The 23,990-nt window shown below is 43.7% G+C and overlaps 2 protein-coding genes across 3 annotated transcripts in view; one reads left to right on the top strand and one right to left on the bottom strand.

Annotated features, from left to right (window-relative positions):
* nt5dc1 (5'-nucleotidase domain containing 1) overlaps nucleotides 1–22,856 on the bottom strand; it is an 88,156-nt gene extending 65,300 nt beyond the window's left edge. The window contains exons 1-6 of the mRNA XM_085373431.1: nucleotides 22,537–22,856; nucleotides 21,266–21,357; nucleotides 18,056–18,127; nucleotides 17,857–17,966; nucleotides 17,383–17,462; nucleotides 17,202–17,283 (exon numbers count right to left, since the gene is read on the bottom strand). Of these exons, the coding sequence (XP_085229557.1) occupies nucleotides 17,202–17,283; nucleotides 17,383–17,462; nucleotides 17,857–17,966; nucleotides 18,056–18,127; nucleotides 21,266–21,357; nucleotides 22,537–22,629 (529 nt within the window). The 5' untranslated portion in view covers nucleotides 22,630–22,856. The remainder of the gene's footprint in view (nucleotides 1–17,201; nucleotides 17,284–17,382; nucleotides 17,463–17,856; nucleotides 17,967–18,055; nucleotides 18,128–21,265; nucleotides 21,358–22,536) is intronic.
* col10a1b (collagen, type X, alpha 1b) lies at nucleotides 11,226–16,541 on the top strand. Of its 2 annotated transcripts, XM_085373428.1 has the most exons (3): nucleotides 11,226–11,343; nucleotides 13,910–13,915; nucleotides 14,689–16,541. In XM_085373428.1, exons 1-3 carry the CDS (start codon nucleotides 11,226–11,228, stop codon nucleotides 16,539–16,541), a joined length of 1,977 nt encoding a protein of 658 aa, XP_085229554.1. The 2 variants fall into 2 exon arrangements, with proteins under 2 accessions (XP_085229554.1, XP_085229553.1); XM_085373427.1 differs by lacking the exon at nucleotides 13,910–13,915.
* Nucleotides 22,857–23,990: the final 1,134 nt, after the last annotated feature.

The following is a 23,990-nucleotide window of genomic DNA, read 5'->3' as shown; positions in this document are numbered from 1 at the left end:
GCAAGCCCAGTGGGCCCGCTGCGACCGGTGGAGATGATGGCCCAGCGCGTGCCAGTGGTGCGCTAGATGCTGACGTGCACCCTGCTGCATGCCAAAGTGCCGCAGTGGGCAGTAGTAACCAGGTTATTGATGAAGGTGGCCCCGATGGAGCACGAGCTGCAAGTCCTTCCATTGCAGCCCTTCAAGCACCACCACAGGGACCACTATACCAGGGTCTGGGGAGTCCTGTGTTCAACCCTGGCCTCTCAGGCACGCCACAGCAGCTTCGAGGAGTGCATGGTGTGAGACCCAATGGCGCTGGGGCAGGACAGAGCACATCTACCGTCTCTCAAGGATCACTCGGAACAAGGATCGCACTCGCACCCCTGAGCCTACCAAAGTTCTTTGGGGACAGGAGAAGCTACTGGCGCTGGAAGAGTAACTGGGGGATCCTCCAAGCGTTAGCGGAACCCACAGGTTCCCCGGAGTGCAGGCTCTTCCACCTGATGGACAGTATTGCTGATCCAGTAAAATGTGAACTTAGGCTGTCTCACTGCCGTACAGCGAGTGAGGTTTTCCGAGTTTTAGAGGACTGTTATGGTGACGTATCACAGATAGCAGATGACATTGTACTTGAGCTACAGGAGTTACCGGGCGTGCGCAACAACAAACCCAGAGAGGTTTTACAGTTGATCCAAGCTGTAGAGAGGGCGCTGTTGGACTTAATAGACCTAGGTTGTGAAGATGCCATAAAAAATCAGTTAGTGATCCGGTCACTTGAGAGTAAGCTGCCGGACAGTATGAAAGAAAGGTGGCTTTTGTACCGATGTGATCCTGTCAATGATGTCAGTCCACAGAACCGGTTTGATAAGCTATGGCAGTTCCTGAAAGATCAGAAGACAGTTCTGGTGCAACTGGAGCAGTTGCAATCCATCAGACAGTCTAATACTGCCACGGCAGCCGATCCGAGCCCCTGCGAGAAACCAAAAGAGAGGCCTGATCGGAGGATAGAGAGACGTTCGTTCACCAAGGCTACTGCGAGCGAGACGAGAGGTGAGCTGTCACAGAATCCTTGCTGTTTGTGTGGCGAAGAGGGTCACACAGGGCGTTTATACCGCTGTAAGACGTTTAAAAAGGCCAACCCGTCAGAGCGGAGAGTTTACGTGAAAAAGACAAAAGTATGTCCCAGGTGTCTGGACTCTCATGGGAGTGATGACCCGTGTAGTAAAAACTTTCTGTGTCGTAATGAAGGATGCAGAAGGGGTGATGCCTCATCGGATCACCATTTCTTCCTGTGTCTTAAGATCCCAACTAGGAAAGATGCAGCTAGGCAAGGGATAAAAGGGGATAAAAGGAGAGAACCCCGAGGCCCGACGGAAGAGCAAGAGGCTGTGTTTGCTGGCCTAGGTCTGTCCCCGGAGCAGCTGGAGGCTGTTCGAAGGGCTTGCACAAACAAAGTAACTTCAAAGTTGTGGGCTGGCAGAGGCTCAGAAGATGAGAGTTGTCTGAAGGAGCTCCCGGTCCTCATGATGTTGTTGGACGTCACCACCAAGAGGGGAGACTGGATTGGAGCACTCATCGATTTAGCCTCTGACACGAATTATATCACCCACGAGGCAGCGGAGAGGCTTGGTCTGCCTGGTGAACCAATCACCTTAGTTGTTCATGGTGTTGGTGGCATGGAGGCAAAAGTAGAGACAAAGAGATACCTGGTGAGCATAAAAGTAGCCACAAAGAAGGGAACATGGCGACTCCATGAGATGGTTTGCTATGGATTAGAAGAGATTGCCAATGTGGGTCACGTCGTGGACTCGGGGCGCCTGGAGAAGTTTTTCCCAGGCTCCGTCGAACCCGGGGAACTGATTCGCCCGGAAAAGATTGAGCTACTCATCAGCACCCGGGAGGGTCGTCTAGCCCCCCAGAGAATGATGAGGTGCGGTGACTTGGTTCTGTGGGATGGTCCGTTGGGGAAAACCATCAGTGGTGCACACCCAGATCTGTTTGAAGATGTGGAGGTGACTGCACGACTCTCATCGACCCATTTTGCATGCTCCATGAGGGCGGAGTCTCAGAGAGTTGTGGCCCTCCATAACTGCTGCCCAAAACCAAAGAACGGCGTAGAAGTCGGTACCACGGCTACATCCAACACTGAGATCATCAAATGGCTGCAGTGGGACAGTATTGGTGCCGCCTGTGATCCCATGTGTGGCGGGTGCCGCTGCGGGAAGTGCGCCCCTGGAGGGAAAGAAATGTCACTTGCTGATGAAAGAGAGTTGGAGATCATCAGAGGAGGTCTAACCTTCAAGCTGAGTGACAATCATAGTGACAAACCCCATTGGGATGCTAAATATCCCTGGAAAGAGGACCCTGCGACCCTGCCTAACAACCGCAAAGCTGTGGAGGCGACTTTCCTGAAGTCAGAAAAGCGCCTCGAGAAAGATCCGCTATGGAAGGCAGCTTATGCTAAGCAGGTGTGCGACATGCTGGCTAGGGGGGCCGCTATCCAGCTTTCCCAGACGGTGTTGGACGAGTGGAAAGGAGCGGTGTGGTGGATAAACCATCTGATGGCGCCCAACCCACACTCCAACACCACGCCGGTGAGGCTCGTTTGGGACAGCAGCCAGGTGTACAGAGGTGTTAGTTTGAACAGCATCTTGATGAAAGGCCCAGATGTCCTGAATTCCATTAGGGCAGTGCTGCTCCATTTCCGGGAGGGAGAGCATGCGGCAATAGGGGATGTCTCCAAAATGTATAACTCTGTATGGCTGGAGGATCAAGAGGTGCATGTTCACCGCTTCTTGTGGAGGCATTCCCTGGAGGAGGACATCAAGGATTATGCTGTGGTGCGTGTGAACATGGGTGACAAGCCTGCAGGTTGTATCGCTCAGGTTGCCATGCGAGAGACTGCCCTTCTGCCACAGTTTGTCAACAGAGTGGAAGAAAGACGTGTCATTGAAGAGGATACTTACGTGGATGACATCCTTGTGTCCCACAACGACCTTGAGAGACTGAGCGAGATCCTTGAGGGGGTTGAAACCATTCTCAAGCATGGTGGGTTTTACCTCAAGCCTTGGGTGCGGTCTGGCTTTAGTGGGAGGCAAGGTGCTGTTCCTGCCGAACCAGAAACCATCATGTTGCCCAACCAGCTGCGGACCGAGGACAACAAGGCCTTGGGTGTGGGTTATCTCGTGGAAGAAGACAAGCTCTTCCTCATGGTGGCTATTAACTTCTCCGCAAGAAAGAAAAAGATGCGTACTCAAGTAGACCTCACTGAGGAGAACATAGGGGAGAAGACGCCAAATCCCCTCACCCGCCGTATGCTTCTAAGTCAGGTAGCAGGGCTCTATGACCCCCTTGGTCTGGCGACGCCCCTGAAGCAGAAAGGTGTTATTCTTGTCAGAAGAGCCTTTCAGGAGGCCGGGATACTGACTAAGGATACGTGGGATAAGCCGCTGTCTAGTGAACTACGTGGGAGAGCGATCAAGCTCTTTGAGGAGTACGCGCGGCTGAGTACCATCATCTTTCCCAGGAGTATTACACCATCCGGCTGGGTGGGTAAACCCTGGGGGATCACGTTCTCTGATGGAAGTTGTGACTCATACGGAGCGGTCCTCTACCTGCGCTGGGAAACATCTGGAGGGGTTAAGACCCGGCTCGTGGAGTCCAAGGCCAAATTGACTCCAATTGAACAAAAGGGAGATGCTGTCAAGGCAGAGATTTGTGGAGCTGTTTTTGCCACTCGCCTGAAAGGTTACTTTCTGAAGTACAGTCGGTTGGAAATAGATCGTTGGTACCATTTTCTGGACAGTCAGACTGTGTTAGGTGCCATCCAACGGGAGAGTTACGGGTTCCAGACCTTCTTTGCCAATCGAGTGGGAGAGATACAGAAGGCTGGGCCTGTGACCGACTGGTGGTGGCTTCCTGGCCAGTTCAACGTGGCTGACCTGGTCACAAGAGGATGTTCCCCTGAGCAGCTTGGTGAGGGCTCTTCATGGCAGACCGGTCCCATGTTCCTAACCAAGCCAGTAGAGGAATGGCCCATAAAGTCAGCTGCAGAGGTGGCCTCTGGGACTAGAGAAGTCGTCAGTCGACTCCAAAGAAAGGCTTTTTCTGCCATCTTAACAAGGTCGCAGGAAAGGGCGCAGACTACTCCAGATGGTTTTGATAGCGTCAAAGCCGTGGTCGGCGGCCGAGTAAGTCCAGAGCTTTTACCATTCAGCAACAAGGTTACGTCTTTTGAGACTAAGGGGTCTCCTTCTGTTGCTTCTAATGTCTGCAGGATCAAGGAGTGCTGGGGTTCAGCCTTGATAAATCAAGTAGATCTTTCACGGTTCAATTCTCTAGCCAAGCTCTGTGGGGTCATAGCTTATGTCCACAGAGCCTTGCGCCTTTGGTTATCTGGCAGGGGTCGAACTGCTGTAGGATTAAAGTGGGAGGCAGTGCCCACGGCTCAGGAGCGAGTAGAGGCGTTTCAGGACTTATGCCTCGCCGCCCAAGCAGGTGTGACTTTCCCTACGACGACGCTCAACCGCCTGGTTGTGCGCAAGGATAAAACAACGGGGCTCTTGATGTGCTATGGTCGGATTCAATCCGTTGAGGAGGAGAGGTCCGGGGTCCCTTTGATCCCCTACAAGTGTCGGTTAAGCTCTCTCCTCGCTGAGGACGCCCATCGTGTCAACCACGAAGGTGTTTCTGCCACCCTTCTTCGGATGAGGAAGAGGGGCTGGGTAGTTCAAGGTCCCAGGATCGTACGGAAGGTGATTGATTCGTGCGTAAGTTGCAAAAAGTGCAGGGCCAAGCTATGCACTCAGGTGATGAGTGATCTTCCTCCCGTACGTACTACGCCAGCAGCCCCTTTTGAGTACACTAATTTGGACTTGTTTGGTCCATATTTTGTCAGAGACTCAGTAAGACGACGAGTGAAGAAGAAAGTTTGGGGCGTGGTTTTTAGCTGTATGGCCTCAAGAGCAGTTCATGCAGACATAGTTGAAGATCTGTCAACTGAGGGCTTCCTGAAGGCATACCAGCGGTTTACTGCCCTGAGGGGTCACCCCAAGAAACTCTGGTCTGACCAGGGGACCAATTTCGTGGGAGCTAAACCTGCGCTGAAGGAGCTCTATGATTTCCTTGCGGGTATCGACAAAGACGAGATCCAAAGAAAGGCAGCCGTAGTTGGGTCTGACTGGATGTGGGAGTTTAGTCCAGCGGACTCCCCACACCGGAATGGAGCAGCAGAGGCAGCTGTTCGCGTGTTGAAAAGGGCGTTGAGTAACGTTGGTGAGGAGGGAAACTTGACTGCTCTGGAATTCCAAACCCTCCTCTATTTGGCGGCCAACCTCACCAATGAGAGGCCTATCGGGGCCAGAGCTCAAATTCAGGAAGAAATTGTAGATGTGTTGACACCAAACTCTTTGTTGTTGGGTCGGGCAGGGCCCAGGGGCGACAACATGGGTTTTGAGTTCCCTGCCTACCCATTCAGTCGTCTACGTGCAGTCCAGGTGGAAGTGGACAAGTTTTGGAGACGCTGGAGTCAGTTGGCCGGGCCGCACCTGTTTGTTCGGCAAAAATGGCATGCCCCAGCGAGAAATGTTTCTGTTGGGGACCTTGTCTGGGTGGCAGATCAGAACGCACTTAGGGGTCGTTTCAAGCTGGGCCGCGTGGAGGAGGCAGATCCGGATCACTTAGGTGTTGTTCGAGATGTCAAAGTAAGGATTTGTTGTAGTCGTCCCATCAACTGGTCTCAGGCAAGGAAGGACAGGGAACCATGTCATTCCACCATTCTCCACAGGGACGTAAGGAGGTTGGTGGTGTTACTGCCAGTAGAGGAGCAAGAGGAACGTGGTTCATCCCCCTGAGTACCCAGGAGATACTTGCAGATTGGGGACTCTTGGGTGTGGGGACCAGGCCCAACCTGTTTAAAACACTGTTATAAGACTTTTTGTTTTCTATATTAGTGTTTATTGCTACTGGTTATTGTGGCCTACTTAGTCTGGCACGTAGCCCAAGTGGGAGGTGTGTGGTTTTTTCCCATATTACTAACATGCCAATTTGTTTGTTGTGATTTATTATCAGCCAGACTCATATTTGCTTTAAATGACAAATTTATTTAAGACGGAGTGATTTATCTAAGTCTGGGATGGTACGTGTTAACGGCCGCTCATAGATCCTACCTGCCGGATCTTCTTTTCATTGATATCGCTGTTATGACTGATGAAGCCGAGCTGGTGAGTTTCTGTGTTAACCAAGTAACGTGTTAAAGCTATCACTGCGGTCACTGCCACTTTCATGGTGAGATGCAATGGCGTATCTGCAGCTTAGAAACTTGTTAAATGTCGACTCCACCTCCCACGCTACTCTGTCATTTCATTCGAAGAGTTTACCGAAGATGCCCATGGCTCGCTGAATGCTCATCTGTGGCTGGCAGGGTAAATGATACGGTGAAAGCGGAGGAAAGGCTTTTCTAAAACCACAGATATATTACACAGTCCCAGGCCAGTCACGATTCTTATGTACAGCAGATGTAAGCTGATGAAGATCAGGAAGTTAACACAGTTTAAGCTGCAGAAAGCATTACTTGGATAAGTCACGAGTCAGAGTTGTACTGGTTGTCAACCTCAACCATGTCAGGCTATCATCAGGATTACTTCACAACCACTTTTAGATACAATTCATGATGTTTATTGATAATACAATTATTTATTCTTATTTCATTAATTAGATTTTGTTAATTTCATTGATTTCTTTTTTTTTTTTGCTTACTGAATTTTGCATTTATTCTACTTGACATGTGTAAAAAAATGTCATGTGAGGCAGAAAGAGAAACAGAAAAACCAATTTAAAAAAAACTACTCACTGAATGTATAAATATCACATGGGCTGCGAGTGGAGCCTAATGAGACTCAATCTTACCAGGAAGGGTGGAGCCAGAGTTAACCATGGCCACGGTCTTGACCTTTGGTTAAGCTACAAAACCAGTGGTGACACCCATTAGAGCATCTCCCACAGTTAAAGATGGAATTAGTCCGAATAGTTCTCTGTGAACATCAAATAGTATTTTTGCTTTAAATGCCCATCCCCAATCTCAGTATGGCAACTCCTAGATAAATTACAACTGCTTGCTTGGCTTCAAGCTATTAACTTGTAGCCAAACCAAAGCTTGTTCTAGCCAACTGATGTCATATGAGAACCTACTGGCCACAGCTACAAGTGTGATAAAAGATAGATGGTCCACTCAGTCATCTAAATGGTAAATGGACTGATTCTTATATAGCGCTTTTCTACTCTCCCAGAGTACTCAAAGAGCTCTATACAACACGCCACATTCACCCAGTCACACCCATTCTCACAAGCACTACCTCTATACTGAGTACTTTCTAACTACACTCACACACATTCATACTCCGATGGATGCATTGGAGAGCAACTTGGGGTTAGTATCTTGCCCAAGGATACTTGGCATGCAGACTGGAGGAGCCTGGGATTGAACCTCCAACCTTCCGATCAGTAGGTGACCTGCTCTACCTCCTGAGCTACAGCCACCCATCTAACAAGTATTGTTTGAAAGTTCTGTACTTTTTCAAACAAATTCCAGGAGCACAGTCGCAGATGATTCTTCACATTTAAGTAACAAAAGAGCATGAAACAGAGGGATAAATGTGACTGAAAGTAAATGATCTGCATGTCAGTGAGGATCATAGGACAATTACAAAAAACAAGCAGTCCACATGCATGGGTCACGAATGGAAACGCCTGTAACACTGTAACATTAAAGTATTACAGTGATGGCCTTTAGTACATTTAATGGGACAGGAGTCAGAAAATGATAACTCCTTCCACCTGGGAAGTTCGTCCAGTGGCTGCAGCATCAATTCCGTCTGGTTGGACTTTTTGTAAAGAATGTTAAACCTTCCTCCTTCCTTAAGAATTTAATACCAAATGCTCCATTTCACTACACCTTTACTTGCCTGGTCACACCAAAGTACAGATGAGAGAAAAAAAGAAGTTAGTCAGAAAAAAAAACAGTGTTTGCTAAGCTCTTGGTCATCTTTTAGTTAAATTGCCATTCTACAACAACCATGTTACTGGAGCAGGAATTTTTGAGTTTCTTGACCCAATCATTGGCAATTTAACAGACAGCGGACTGACTCTGACTTCTGGCCATTTTATCACCATTTAGATGCACGAAACTTGCTGACTTGATGACTGCAAGTGAACACCAATCTGGTCCCCATTGTTGAAGGAACCAAAAGCATTGAAATCACAAGTTCACTGCACATGGTTGCAATAATTTTGTTTGCACCACAACCTCTGGTCACTGTTTTGCCTACTATGACTGTAGCATAAGCATTGTGGAAGTGAAGAGTCCAATTGCTACAACTGCTACAGTCTTGAATGGCACATGTTTTCTTATTCAAGCTTCCATTTCATAACACTTTCAGAGGGTAGCAGGTCTAGACTGCTGGCAGGGGAGTTTGGCATTGTCCTGCTATTTTAACTTGGTGCTGATAATAAGCGGGTTTGATTATTAGCACACACCACTTCTTGTCAATCCATCTTAAATAAACTTGGCTCTAATTCATTGTTCAGTGGTTTCTGGAGTGGTCCTGTGCCCGTGTTGTGATTTCCAGAATGATGTAGTGCTGTCTAAAGACCCAAAGATCACAACTCCCTACAACCTACTCTAACCCTGAAGCAATGTATAAACATCCCCCACTTTAAAAAGCGCAAAAAATATGTTTTTTCAAGGTACAGTACAGGAAGGAAAAAGGGCCTTGACCACGTTTTCTTCAAACATGTTGACAATAAAGACTTATATAATCATCACCATCATGCAGTATTGGTTTTCAGCCCTATCTGTTGCATAAAGGGATTGTTTTCTATTATGTATTGTAAATGCTAAAATCCCAGAATTCTCTTAAAATCTACTACTCTATGAAACTATTTGCCCAAAAAGTGTTTCATTCTCATCTTTACTTCTGAGGGATTCAGTTTCTCTGGGATGCTCTTTTTTTTTCTCCTAATTACTGTTTATTTTTTTGCTTGATATTAGATAACTGTCCTAGTCTATTATTGTGTGGTTTCTTCCCATATTACTAACATGCCAATTTGTTTGTTGTGATTTATTATCAGCCAGACTCATATTTGCTTTAAATGACAAATTTATTTAAGACGGAGTGATTTATCTAAGTCTGGGATGGTACGTGTTAACGGCCGCTCATAGATCCTACCTGCCGGATCTTCTTTTCATTGATATCGCTGTTATGACTGATGAAGCCGAGCTGGTGAGTTTCTGTGTTAACCAAGTAACGTGTTAAAGCTATAAATATGACTATTACTAAACTGTACTGTCATTAATAGTGTTGCTTTGTTAATGTTGTATGGTTGTTTTATTTTGTGTCTTTCAGTTGATTACCTGGCATCTGTAAAGGCACGGTTACTGTACTGGTGTTAGTTTATGGTTGTGGAATAAACTTATAAAAGGCAGCAATCAGATGTCCGAGCCTGAGTACGACACAGTTTCATCAGTTAAAACACACCCTTACGGTGGGAGTTTGCTAAATTAAAGGTAGTTAACTTAGTAAAAACCGTACAATTATTGCTGCCTCTTTCACAACTTTTTAAAAATGTGTTGCAGACAGCAAAGTGATCATTTATTTTGAAAGAAGGTTTTAATATGTTTTTATTATTTTTGTCTAAACATTGATCTTAAATGATTAGTAAATGACTGTTGTTAAACATTAAAACTAAAGCAGAATGCCTTTTTCAGATATGTAGCTTTAGATCATTGTCCAATTACACAATTTAGTTTTTTTTTCTCTGTAACACAGACTGCCATTAAAAAAAAAAAAAAAAAAAAAAATCCCACACTAACAATAACTTCACTCCAGCTATCCTCCAGCTGCACTGGTAGAGCAGCACCCAGCTCCCTGAGCCTGAAGCGCAAACAGGAGGCTTCTCACAGGACGAAGCAGGTGAGCGTCTTAGAAAAAAACCTCACTTCTGCCTCCTGGTGTTTCAAAGCTGCACTGTGGATCTCAGCCTCAAAAACCACAGACTGGTTTGCAAAAATTACACAGACAATATACAGACATAAACATGCCAGCATCATGACATGTTTTTACTCTGAGAAATATAAACCTGAACACAAATGAAAGGTCAGACTGCTGAGTTTGGAAATGCGTTTAGAAGAATACACACAGTCTGCTGAAAATTACACATGAGAAAGGGAAAGTTTCCAGCACCCATTAAAAGATGGGTGCAAATTCACATTTAACCCAATGTGACTGAAAATAGCTGTCTGCTCCGTATAGCACACCACAGCCTGACCAGTACAGAGCCTTCCGACTGGAGGAAAATATTGTCAGACTTGCAGTCTTTACTTTTCCAGAAAAAACATCCCGTCACAACCCACTTAGTCAATAACTTGATGTTTTTAGACTTTAAGAAAACACCTATGTTTGTGCAATTAAAAATGCTAAACAGGGACACTAACGCAGACATCTGTCACAAGAGTGCCAGTCAAAAGAGCTGTTAAAGGTGTTATGTTCACAGATCACCCTCACTGGGACATGTCACCCATAGAAAGTCTGCTAGGAATCCCCTGACTGCTGCTGCTCCGCACAGACAGAGAGAACCAGAAGGAGTGAGGAGAGAGAGAGAGAGAAAATCACCCTAGAGTGACAAGTGACATGGCACCATCATTAAAGATGACATCAGAATAAGGGAGGAACTTCCAGCAGGCAGATCCTCCACGCTGCTAAAGACCAGTATAAATACCTTGAGCCCAGTGCCCTGGGAAGCAGCAGCAGCCGCTCAGTCAAGAGAGACTCCACAACTAAGGATATACGAGCACCACGCCGGGACAGCAGCCTCCCAAGTTCCCCACTGTTTCTCCAGAGGCCTAAACCTTCCCGGTAAGGTGGCTTTTGCCTGATTTCAGGGGAATGTATCAGGGGATTCCCAGCTGGAGCCTGGCTCTGACTGAGAGGTGGGTCAGAGTGCTGACTGTAATGAGCCATGTGCTGCAGCTGGGTTTACACCAGGAGAGAGATTGCACCTGAGAGTGCCGATCCAACAAAATATTCCTCTAGCAGTGAATCAATAGATGTATGATTTTTTTTTTTTTTTTAAAGGACAAGCCAGTTTAATTTTTGGCCATCTCCTCCACTTGCACTGATTGTATGTGAAGATGCTTTTTCTCATAAAAGTGATTTTCTTTTTTGTCTTTGCAGGTTTAGCGTCACAAGATGGACCTGAGGGTAACAAGCCTCCTCCTCGTCCTCCTAGCATTAGCTGAGGCAACGCCTGAGAGGTATTATCATGTCCCAAAAGTGAGCAAGACTCCCTACCCTGTCAAGAGTCATGGTGAGTTTTATTGTGTGTGTTTTATTTTCATAAAAATCCCAATAACAAATCGAGGAGGAGCCAGAATAGAAAACATGCCTTAAAAAAAACATGCAAAAAGTGCATCTATTTCTTTTAGTATGTTAACTCCAGACAAGCCCAGTGTTCAAATGACTGCAGGCTGGAACGCACACCTCTTTTAGACTCCATCAGTTTCATAATCCATCACATTTTTGTTGAGCAGTTAAAACCAAATGAAAGTGCTAAAAAGGAATAGATGACACTTGTCATATTTTGTAACCTGCTCTATTGCTGGAAAAATGAGGGAAACAGTACAAATGATGAATAAGATGAATTAAGCCATATCATTCCAATACTACCATCTTTAATGCCCACCAGGTTACTGAAGACCAGGGTCATGGTCATGGTCGGGTTTCATTTTAGCCACATACTGTCAGAAACTACAAGATCCTGCATTGGGCATACATTTATTTTAAGCGTACAGTTCACCAAACTCTACAAAGGTCAGCACTGACCTGGTGGACATTAAGTTACAAAAGGTATAAAGGTTTAAAAACTTGACCAAAATAAAATAGTAGTAATTTTTAATAAAACTTATAATATTCACTGGGTTGCTTGCAAACCATGCAGGGTTCTAGCCACATACTAAATAAGCATAGCTTTAAAAACTTGAAGATTTTGCCTTTTACAGACATTTTTGCCTCATACTGTTACAAGATTCCAGTTTGGGTATGCTAGCCTGAATATTCCATATAAAGGGAGGAGATGTGAACCTAAGCCTAACTCCGTCCCTTACGATAAACTGGTTGCCAGCAACCTGGTGGACATTAAGAGGTTTAAAAAGGAAACTCAAAGCAAGGTTTTCAAGTCACCACCTCACGACAAAAATTGCCGTTTGAGCTGTCACCGCTGATCTGATAACCTGCATGAACCCTGCAAACACAGCAGCCTTTTACATAGGTTGAAGACAATCTTTCAACAAGCTACACGTCATTATCCTCATCATAATTATCATCGCTACGAATGTCACATATCCTGGCAAACTCCTGACTCATATACATATGGAAAGTGCCACCCTCCTTAATTAAGTGCTATCAAGCAGGCCAAGTAAACTGCTGTGTACCGCTGTATATAACTGAAAGGTGGGGTAGGGCTGTAAGCAAGCACTTGTGCTCTGGATAAATTAAGTTTAAAGAGGAAAGCTGTGTATACTGCATGTGTCATAAAAAACAAAGCAGTAGTTATGACACAGCAACCAAGATGATGCCTAAAACTAAATTTTATACCCCAACAAAACAAAGAGTCAAACTTTCAGAAGGACTTATTTCTGCTGCTTTGCTCTGATGTGGTTTGACTTGTGTGCCTTTACGTAAATCTAGATTTCAAAGTCAACAATGCAAGCTCAAATTTGACAAATCTCCAAAACAGATGCTGCGACCACGTTGCAGGCACGCCCTCGCAAAGTGCCTTGTGGTATTAAAATCACACCATACAATTACAAGGGGAAAAAAACCTATACAGGCTGCGGAGAAATGCTCTCATAAGTTCAAACAGTAAATCTCCCAAACAAACCACAGCAAATTTAATGGACCTTCACTCAGCTGAAAGAATGGAAACAGTCTTTCTAATATAAAAGACAGAATCAAGAGTCAGACTGAGGGGGTATTTACTGAAGCAGCCAAACTGAGCGTGGATAATGACACTACATGGAATGTGAGCCTAACCATGCACAGTGTTTACAGGCAACACGCAGTTCAGATCAGGGGTTAGCTACCGAGGCCAGTATCATCACCTTCATTTTGTGGTTTTCTTGGCTGCCAAAAATTCCCACTTCTGGACAAACATCTCCTGTGAGGTTTCAAGCACAGCCTTTATGTGACAGGAAAATGATAGCCCTCTCAGAGAACTTTTTTTTCTCAAAACACCATCTCAAAAGAGAGGCCAGCACCATTTGATTTGTTTCTCTGACAGGGCTTCATTTGACAAGGATGCATCCAGAGTTATGATGAAAAGCTACAGCATTTATATAAATGATTTGTCTTGTTAATATTAAAGCTCAGAGTGCTCAGGTTTTCATTTTTACAGTAGAAATGAAAATGATAATTATATTATTTATAAAGATACTTAAAGGTAGACAGCTCTGGAAACTGTGTCCTTTACTTTACTTTCACTAAAAGTATTAAATTAACTTTAAGATAGTACCAAACTGAAAAATAATACATGTAAGTTTAAGTCATCAGTAAAAATTCCAATGCATGAACAACAAATGTAATCTCTTAATCTCAGCCATGTCATCTGCAAAAGACTTGAGGTTAGGGTTGATTTTCACCAAACGGGCATATTTTCAGAAACTAAAAAATGTTGCCTTTCAAATCAAATCTCTTACATGCATTTTGATCCTGCAGTTAACCCCCCATTTTTTAACGATTTCTATTTGCATATTTCAAAAAAGACAAAAACTCCTGATACATGGTATATGTGAACCTAATCCTAATCCAAACCAGTCTGCTAGCAACCTGCTTGATGTTAAGAGGTCAAGAGACAACACAACTAGACTGTCTGGAAGTTATGTGTGTTACCTTAGGTTTGAAGAACAAACTGCCAACTTTGTCCATGATGCTCCCTATCTACTGTTAAATTGGAGTAAAGCTATAAATAGTTTGTATTGTTGGAGAAAAGGAACTATGCTTAACTACACCTATATTATAGCTGTAAATTTAGTGAACACTAACTTCCACTACAAACTGGCATTATACACCAGTTTAGCACACATATTCATCCCACTTTAGCCATTACTTGTACTTGTATTGTACTTTATATGGCACGAAATGCATTAAGATGATGTTGATTTGATGCCACCAACTACACATTTACTAGCATGGGCAGTACAGGAAAAGGATGGGTGCAGTATTGGGTGGACATATATAGCTGCTGTTCATAGGAGAGGGTACAACTGGGTCTTATACCAGCAAGCATAAACTGTGTGGGAGCAACACCACAGATTACTGTGCTGTGAAGATCATGCTGTGAAAAACCCACTCCACAATTTACAGGGATCAGTGTTTCAAGTCAGATTGTGATCTTATGGAGAAGATATCAGATGTCAGGGTTATTCAAGGGTCATAAAAGGCTGTACAATAAATGGACACAAGATGCTCTATTATGAAGCCACTATCTCAACATATAAATTCAATTTCAGTTCATCAATACATTTACTAAATTCAAAGATAAAGATAGAGCTGACCAAAAGCTAAAATCAGAAAAAACGGAGGCATAATAACATTTTGACATATACATTCTATCAACTGATTAATTACTTTTTTTGTGGGTTTTTGTAATCCCTAGCTGTTGAAGGCCAGCCAGGCCCTCAAGGTCCTCCAGGTGAGCCAGGACCAATGGGACCTCCTGGACCTCCTGGAAAGAGTGGTGTGGGACACACTGGACCACAAGGCCCACCTGGACCACCCGGACCACCTGGTTTCACTCAAGCAGGTAAACCTGGTGTCTCAGGTAGCCCTGGAAAACCAGGCGCCCCTGGAAAGCCTGGAGAAAGAGGTCAGCCTGGCGCAACTGGACCAATGGGTCACAGAGGTGCACCTGGTACCCCTGGATCTCCTGGACCTGCTGGACTTTCTTCTGTTGGAAAACCTGGACCAGCTGGGATCTCTGGAGCAATGGGTCCAAGAGGAGAGCCTGGTTTAAAGGGACATCCTGGAATTCCTGGTCTTCATGGACCCAAAGGAGAGAGAGGCATTGGAGTTCCTGGCGTTCAAGGACCAGCAGGGCCTGTTGGGCCAATGGGCCCATCTGGAATGCCTGGAAAACCTGGAATTGGTAAACCTGGTGCCACCGGTTATCCTGGAGAACCTGGCAAGCCTGGTGAGCCTGGAAGAGATGGTTCACCTGGACCAATGGGTGTGCAAGGGCCAAAGGGTCATACTGGGCAACCAGGCACAGGAGCACCAGGAAAACCCGGTCAGAATGGCACCCCAGGTATGCCTGGACCAATGGGAGTAAAAGGTCCACAGGGTCCTGCTGGTCAACCAGGCTCACCTGGCATGCCAGGTGTTGGCAAAACAGGTGAACCTGGAATTCCAGGTAGCAGAGGAGCCCCCGGTAGTCCAGGAACTACTGGTCAAAAAGGAGAGCCAGGCCCAACTGGATTTACCGGTCAGCCAGGTGCTACTGGTCCCATGGGTTCAGCTGGCCCACAGGGTGCAAGAGGATTTCAGGGTGAGACAGGCCCAGTTGGGCCCAAAGGTGACATTGGCATGGTAGGTGCACCGGGCCCAAGAGGAACCAAAGGAGAACAGGGATCTCCAGGTTTCACTGGAAAACCAGGTACCCCTGGAGCAGTAGGTCCATCGGGAATCCCAGGTCATAATGGTGCTCAAGGTCCAAAGGGTTCACAAGGCCATCAAGGTGCCCCAGGACTCCCAGGTATTAATGGTGCCCAAGGGCCAAAGGGACACACTGGCGCCCCAGGAGCACCAGGTAAAAGCGGTGAGTCTGGACTGCCTGGACCAATGGGACCCGTTGGACCTCCTGGTCCTTCAGGTCCCACTGGATTCAAGGGTCATCCAGGTCTTCCAGGTCCACCTGGCCCAGCTGGCTTGACAGCTAAGGGAATTCCTGGTCCCCATGGTCCTCCTGGAATTCCTGGTTCCAGAGGTCATGATGGTCTCCCAGGTCCTGCTGGTCCTCCTGGACCACCTGGTCCACCAGGAGAAATGGTCTACCACCATGAGAAGAGCATGCCAATCAAATCTCATGAGGTTGTGATGCCTCAGATGATTAAGGCTCCTATGTCCGCTTTTAGTGCTGTGCTAACCACGGCCTACCCCCCAGCGGTAACCCCTATTCAGTTTAACCAGATTCTGTACAATGGCGAGAACCATTATGACCCTCACAGTGGCGTGTTCACCTGCCAGGTCCCAGGCCTCTACTATTTCAGCTATCACTTTCATGTCAATGGTGCCAATGCTTTGGTGGCCCTCTACAGAAATGAGGAGCCAGTTCTTTTCACCTATGATGAGTACAACAAAGGCTTCCTGGATGAGATGGCAGGCAGTGCTGTTCTCCAGCTGTATACAGGTGACAGAGTCTATATTCAGGTCCCTGATGAGGAGAGTAATGGCATATTTGCTGCCGATAATGTTCACTGCGGTTTCTCTGGGTTCTTGATTGCCTCAACGTGATTTCACAAATCCAAATAAACCTCAAAACCTTATAAAACATTTAAATACTCAGAGAAAAATATCACTTTACAAAGTTCAGAATTTGGATTGCAGATTAAAGAAAAATGTGGTTACAAGTTTTAAAGGTTTAACCGCCTCATTAAATGTCTTCAATTTGCTAAGAAGTTGTTCAGAAATTTATTGCAGATTAAAAATGATCACTTTCCCCAGTTTACTTTGTGTGTGCCTTTGGAATTTTAAAATCCATGAAACATAACAACATAAGATACATGATACTTTAAGTGGTGCTCTACAACTGCCTGTAACATTTACAGCATGTCTTTTACTTGTGTTTGTTTTATTAATGTCTGTTGTTTAAGAATTTTCCTGTAATATACATATAAAAAGACATACAAGAAGGCAAACGTGTACTATATGTCATTAGAGATCAGCACATTCTCACAAGCACTGTGATCAGGAAAGGAACGTAAGATAAAAAAAATTCAAACCATTTTTTCTAAACAACTATGTCTCCTTGGATGTGTTAAGTTATGTACCACTCACTGACCAAACATGGAATAAAAGTTCTTATTTGAAAACGAAAGATTACCTATGTGTGTTAATTTGTGTTCTTCTCATAAGAAATCTAAAATGTATGCAGGTTTGTAATAAAATTCTTACCTCTGAACGCAGATGTGTTGTAATTGTGGTCAATGGCAGCCACCATGTCTTTCCAAAAGTCAGAATTCACCTCATTTCCTCGCTGTTTGAGAAACAAACATAAATTAAGTTTCAGTATGTGTTCTCTTCATGAAAATGCCAACCAATATTACAAATCTCACAGTAAAAAAACAAAAATGACCTTGTGCAACATGTCAACGACTCGTCCACAGAGAAGGGCACCAGGCAGATCAAAGTAGTTATCATAGAAGTAGTATTTTGCTGCAAAGACCAAAAGAAAATATTAGCAAATGAATGAAATGTAAAAAAAAAACTGTGAAAAAATATAAAGAAAATATACATTAGCTTCTCAACTGCTTAAGCTCCAACAAGTCACTGGCAAACCATTTAGCCACAAATTAAAAAAGCACAGTTTCAAAAACATTACAGTGAAAGATATTACCTTTCAAATCAAGTTTTTCACATGCAATCTGCTGTAAGCTTATTATTCAGTTTAAGATTATTATTCAGTAAGGTATCCCAAATAGGTGAAATTTCCATATAAAGGAGAAGACATCACCAACCCACAGGTCTCTAGTGATATGGGAGATATTAAGAGGTCAGGAGCTAACAGCTTACAGTTACTGATTGATACAGATGGATGTAAACATCATACAAGATCTCGTGAAGGAGGTACTGAGGCTATTAAAGTGATTCCACTCTCTTTTGGGGCCATAATGTTTGATGATTTCTTCTGTGCTGAGATCACTGGTTCCATGTGTCGCTCTATTCAAACAGAAGAAAAACCGTGATAAAGTTATCATCTCACTTTGAAGTTCTGTGAACGCTGAAACTGTCATGATGCAGACTCATACCTTAAGACAGTTCCATCTTCCGCTAGCTTTACAAGGTTTCCATCCTCCAGATCCACCACTAGCCCTTTAAAACTGAACACAAAAGTCTCTGTTAGAAAAACTATCTGCAGTTACTTGATTTACAAGTACAAAATCAGTGGTCAAGCAATTGTTTGCCATCTGTTGAGCCTACCAATTGTTGGTTTCACCGTGTGTTCAGTGGAAAATGCTTATACGCCACAGCCAGATGGATAAAGAATGTGTATGCACAAAAACTTGCATAAATGGGAAATGTGCTGTAGAACTATAGCAACACCAGGCGTACGTCTGACCATACCTACAACTCTTTTTTTTAAGCAAGGCAAGACCTTTGGACTTGAGCAAAATAATAAGGTGAAGCCATATTTAACATTTAACAGCAACATTTTCACATTTCAAATTGTACCCTAATAAATGGGTGCTATAAATAGCTGATGTTTTCTTTCTGCGAACTGATGTACTTTTTTCCTTTTTACATCTGCCAGGTCCTTTTGTTCTAAATGTAGAGTTGATAGCCTCCATTACTCTTTCTCCTTTGAGTAGTTTTTCTTTTGCTGTCTGATATCAGATCTAAGATTGCTAAACACACATTTCTATTGTGAATTTACATCCATCCATGGCTAATAAAGGGAGAGGGAATGAGCCACAGGTGTAAAAGCACAAGACGACTAACATTTATTAAACAAGACTGTGTCCATGCACAACTTTGTAAATCTGATAAAAAAATAATAATGTGTGGGTAAATTACAATAAAGTTTCTTGCATTTTATTGTAACTTAAAGACTGTTATCAGGGTGTAGATGCCATAAAAGTGCAAAAACAACTCCAAATTGATTCATTATTAATTATCTTTTCAACCTGAAAACACCAACATGAATTTTGTAACACTATCACTACCTTATCCAGCTAGCATTAGCCAATTAGCTGAAGAATTAGCTTGTCTTTTGTGTCCTGACATCCCTTTTGAAGAGGAAATTTTGACCCATTCAGATGTAAAACTTTTGCATACCTTTTATACAGAATATATAAGGGACATTCTTTTTCATGCTTTTGTCCTGGTGAAAGTACTCAAGATATACTTAACCCTTGTATGGTGTTCGGGTCTGTGAGACCCGTTTTCAGTTTTTTTTCAAAAGAAAAATTAAACAATTAATTATTTTTTCAACCTGAAATTCATTGGCTTTGGCTTATTTTCTGTGAAGAACATGAATCTGAACAAATTTTCAATGACCTTATACTGTACCTCCCCCCACGCATTTACATTACATACAAGGTGTTCGGGTCCACTGGACCCAGGTCTAATAAAAGTGTTGAAAGTGTAGGTCCTGTGTTCCCACACTCTGTCTTCCTCCTTTCTGGTGCTGCTGATAGTGTTTTCTTCCCCTCCCGCTCCCGCACAAAGTTGCAACATTGTTGAAAATTCAACTATCAACACTGTCTGCTCTTACATTCCCGCACATTTTACCCTCTTTCTTTAGGGATCCAAATTTTATTTTCTCATACCCTGTCCCACCTGCAAATTAGGGGCATAATACTATAAATAAGACTTTGCCAGTGTGGTTCTTTATCACAACTGATCAAGATGGCAAAAGATTATCTGCTGCGAGGGCCATCCAATTGATTTTGGAAGAGAGAGGGGCTTCTGATGATGATGTTGACAAAGAGGTTTCAGAATATTTCACATTTCTGAGTCTGACAGTGACTTTGAAGAAGAGGATGAGGTTGAGCACCATTTAGTAACAAAACGAAGACGAGTACCCCATCTGCAGCCAGCTCCAGGACCAGAACAAGCCCACCAGACAGCAAGTGAAGAAATATGGATGTCAATAACTGGTGAAATTGAATGGTCTTCTTGCCCAAGAAATGAGCCACCCTGCAGAGCTGCTACTGTGATAAGCCAGGGCCAACACGGCTGACAGGACATCAAGTCTTCATTTGAGCTTTTCATCCCAGATTCCATCCAGAAAATTATTCTGGATTGCAGTAATCTAGAAGGAAGGTGTGTTTTTGGAGAGAGGTGGAAGGAGATGGACCAAATCCATCTAAGAACCCCAAAGGCCTACTTTGGGGTTCTTATCCTTGCTGGAGTTTTCAGGTCCAAAGGGGAATCCACAGAATCCCTGTGGGATGAAGAAACCGGCAAGAACCTTTCCATGCATCAATGTTTCTGGAAAACTTCAACAAAATTTCCAGGATTATCCGTTTTGATAACCGAGACGACAGACCAGCTCGACGGCAGAGAGACAAGCTACCTGCCATCAGGACAGTGTGGGATAAGTGTGTGCACCACCTCCCCTGTTTTACAACCCTGGGCCTAATGTCACCATTGATGAGCAGCTGATCCCATTTAGTTGTGAAACATATTGCTTCACGTGTAAATGTGTTGTGTCTTTCCACTCACTCCACTTGATTATAACAGATTTTTTTATAACATTTTATATAAAAGAAAAACGAGAAGCACATTAATTCATAAATGTGATCTAACAAAGGTAAAGGGAAAAAATTAACCATGTTTGCTGTTCATATGGCTTGTAATTGGGATGAAGTAAACATCTGTTGAGTAATTTAACATAAAATTGTTTGATAGTGTTAATTTGGAAAGCCAAAACTCTAGCGGGTCCACCAGACCCATGAACACTGGCTGAGTAACAAAAATACGAACACCACACAAGGGTTAAAAGAAAACCACCAAAGTGGAGCTCCTGCAATGACTTTGATTGATTAAAAGTGATTAAAATACAACTTTCAGTATGTCCACACTTCTTTGGTTTTGTACATATGAGAGGCAGAATATTTGTGGTTTGAAACAAATTGATATGTCTGCACTATGGTTTGATGAAATGTTCAGTAAGGTTGAATGGTACTCTGCCCTTCAGGGCTTCACACAAATGAAAACTGTGAATAGGAATGCTTGCACTTCGGTGGGTGCTGATAGTGACATCTGAATGCGAATATTGATTTTACTTGGATATGGGTTAGTACTGGCCTACTAACAGTCAACACAGCAGAGGGAAAGATACATTCATCAATGATGAAGTGCAGGTTAACATTCTGTTCTTCAAAGATGTTACTTCTTTTTTAGCCATTAATATCAGATGAATGTAGTACCTGAGGGATCGTCAGATATTCATTACACGTGTTTCTGTCCCATTTTGCTTTAGGCCGACAAAACTGATGCTGCTGCTGACTCACCAGAAATCCCAGGTAGCAGGAGTTAGATTCAGCAGGTCTTTGTCATATCCTTTATGCTCCACCAGATATCTGGCAAAGCTCTCGTAGATAAGCTGTAAACACAAAGAGCACATACCATCACACACCGAAGTGTACAGAGAGTGCTACAGAATGCCAAAAATATACAGGTTTATATTCCAAATTAAGGCTATACTAAAGACTTTCCTCATTCTTCTCTGGTGAAGGTTATTAGCATTTTTTCAACATGTTTTATACTGGGGGTTTATTTATACTGGGGGTTTATTTATTCATATCTAAACCATGCTTTTCTTTTCTTAACAAGTTAACACAGACTCATTGCCAAAAAAAGACCTATTATGACCCTGATATAATGAAGAACAACTAGTTATTGCTCATAACCGCTCAGGTTTTTTTATTTTTTTTTATTTACAGAAATACTTATTATAGAATATGACCTCCATGAGTCAGCATAAGCATAGAAACAGCTGCACAAAGTATGGGTCCACAAAGGGAACCAATGGATTATAGTGCTCACAGACTCTAAAGACCCGAAGGTAACTATAAACTGGAGAGTTCACGTACTAAGCTTGTCAGTATTTAAACCTTTCATGTTACACATATCTGTACGATGCTTTGTGAATATCAAAGGAAAAATCCACATCACGGCATTAAGTTAGTTTTCACTCACAGATAATAAACACTAGTCTATTAAAACTGGACGACATCTTTATCACTGACATATCCATTGTGTGATATGTGTAAAGAATTGAACTGTGCGTATCTGACATTGATGGAAAACAAATGAACTCCAGGCCTTGGTAAGTTGCAGGAAACAAGGATTCAGCAGTTATTTATTTGTCATACGATGTCACGGGATCCAGCAACACCCCGCGAGTCCGCAGTGTTGTTATTATTTACTCTAACGACATCAGATGAAGAAGGGTATGAAAATGTGCTGGCTATCAGCAGGCCTCTGAGGGGACTTAAACACTTAAAGACATGTATGTGTGAGCATCACCGCCGACGTTCACCCCGTGAGTCACGCAGAGTGACTGCAGCAGCGGCAGCATCACATCACATCAAACCTCCCACAGCACACACCAGCGTTTTCACCAGCGAGCCTTGATGCCAGTGAAAAATGCCACAGATGCCCGCTGAGCCCGCTGGCCAGCCACGGGTTGTTTCTATTCCAGATGTGTTGCGAGCCAGCGCCTCGCGGCCACCGTACGGTTGTGTGCGTGTGAAGCTAGCCGCGCGCGCTGCACACTCACCCTGGAGGTCTCTTTCAGATGGTAGCGGCAGAGCGTGTGGTCCAGGTCGAAGCCGATAACGTCGCAGTCCGAAAGGCTGAAGTATTCGCTCATTGTTGCTGAGGCTGGGGGACGCTCCGAAGCACCAACTTGGGCACAGCAGCACAAACACTCCGAGTGTGTCAATGTCACCGTGTGACGGCGAGGATGGCTCTGCGCTCTGCCTGCGCGAAAATAATCCCACCAGCGCGGCTTTTCCTCAACGCAAATGGCTGATCACAGAACGGTTAATGTCAATAAGTTGTCCACATGGAGGCAGAAGTTTAACTCCTGTGTGCCAGAAGAAGACAAGACAGCACGCAGTGCTTCCGGGTGTGAAACCGTAATACACAGTGTATAGGTATCGGGTAAATTAGGTAAAAGTCGTCCATCTAGGGCACGCAAAGGCTAATGCCTGCAGTAGTGATTGCAGCATCCCACCACGTACATATACCCGCACTTGTACAGATATAATTAGTCTCTCCAGTTGGAGGCTCTGGGAGATCACAACAATGCACGGTTTGTCACACAGAATAGACTAAATTAATCATGTATACACTGTACACAAACAGAAAACAGCAAATGCTTACAGACAACTGAACCTGATAGCCAGCGTTAAAGACAAATACAAAAAAAAACTGGATCAAAAAATAGACAATGTAGAAAATCAAGACATAAATACACAGAACACAAAGAAACTAAAACCGCGAATAGATGAAAAAACAAAGAATTAATACATCTGGAAAACACAACGTAATACAAACAACATTCATAAAAACATAAAGCTGTTTTTTCTAGTTGCCAGAAAAAAAGCTTTAAAGATGATGAAGAATCTGCTGAAGAATCAGCATATATGCAAAAACATACTTCTAGTTGTGCTGCTTCAGAAATAAACACACACAAACAAAAAGAAGGACAATTCAAGTCTATGAACATGAACAAATGCAGCACAGTTGGCAGATATCTTGAATAGCCAAATCATGAATCTAAATCATGTGGTCTAAAATCATGTGTTTATCCATTTATTCTTCCTCTTTGTGAACATTTCCTTGTTTGTCATAAGAACGACCTGAAACCGGAGGGTACTTCACCTTTCACCCTGTGACAGATGGGACAGATTCTAATAGCAAAACTGAACTGAAGAAGTTAAGAAGATGGACAATGGCAATGCCAAGGAGCTGTCAGACCACACATGTTAAATAAATGTATACACAATATAGACTTTAAAAATAGTTTTAAGTTAAAAGTACATTACAAATTTAAGAGAATGTGAAAAAAAAAACATACATGAGAGCAGGCTGTAGTTGACTTATTTTACTCAGTGCTGATACAACCACCGCTCCCAAACCCAACCTTAATTTTAAGGTCAATTTGTCTTACACAGCTACCACCATCCAAACATCACCTGAAGTCGCCTTTGTTGTAGTTTGCACTAC

The sequence above is a fragment of the Diplotaxodon limnothrissa genome, linkage group LG15 (assembly GCF_057381915.1).
Source record: "Diplotaxodon limnothrissa isolate DT_005_m linkage group LG15, D_limnothrissa_male_GT1.1, whole genome shotgun sequence".
Taxonomy (NCBI): domain Eukaryota; kingdom Metazoa; phylum Chordata; class Actinopteri; order Cichliformes; family Cichlidae; genus Diplotaxodon; species Diplotaxodon limnothrissa.
Note: the sequence above shows the minus strand (reverse complement) of the source record. Positions and strands in the feature narration are given on the sequence as shown.

What these genes read in the sequence shown, in the direction of transcription:
- col10a1b (XM_085373428.1), top strand. Translation starts at nt 11,226, where the DNA reads ATGGACCTGAGGGTAACAAGCCTCCTCCTCGTCCTCCTAGCATTAGCT.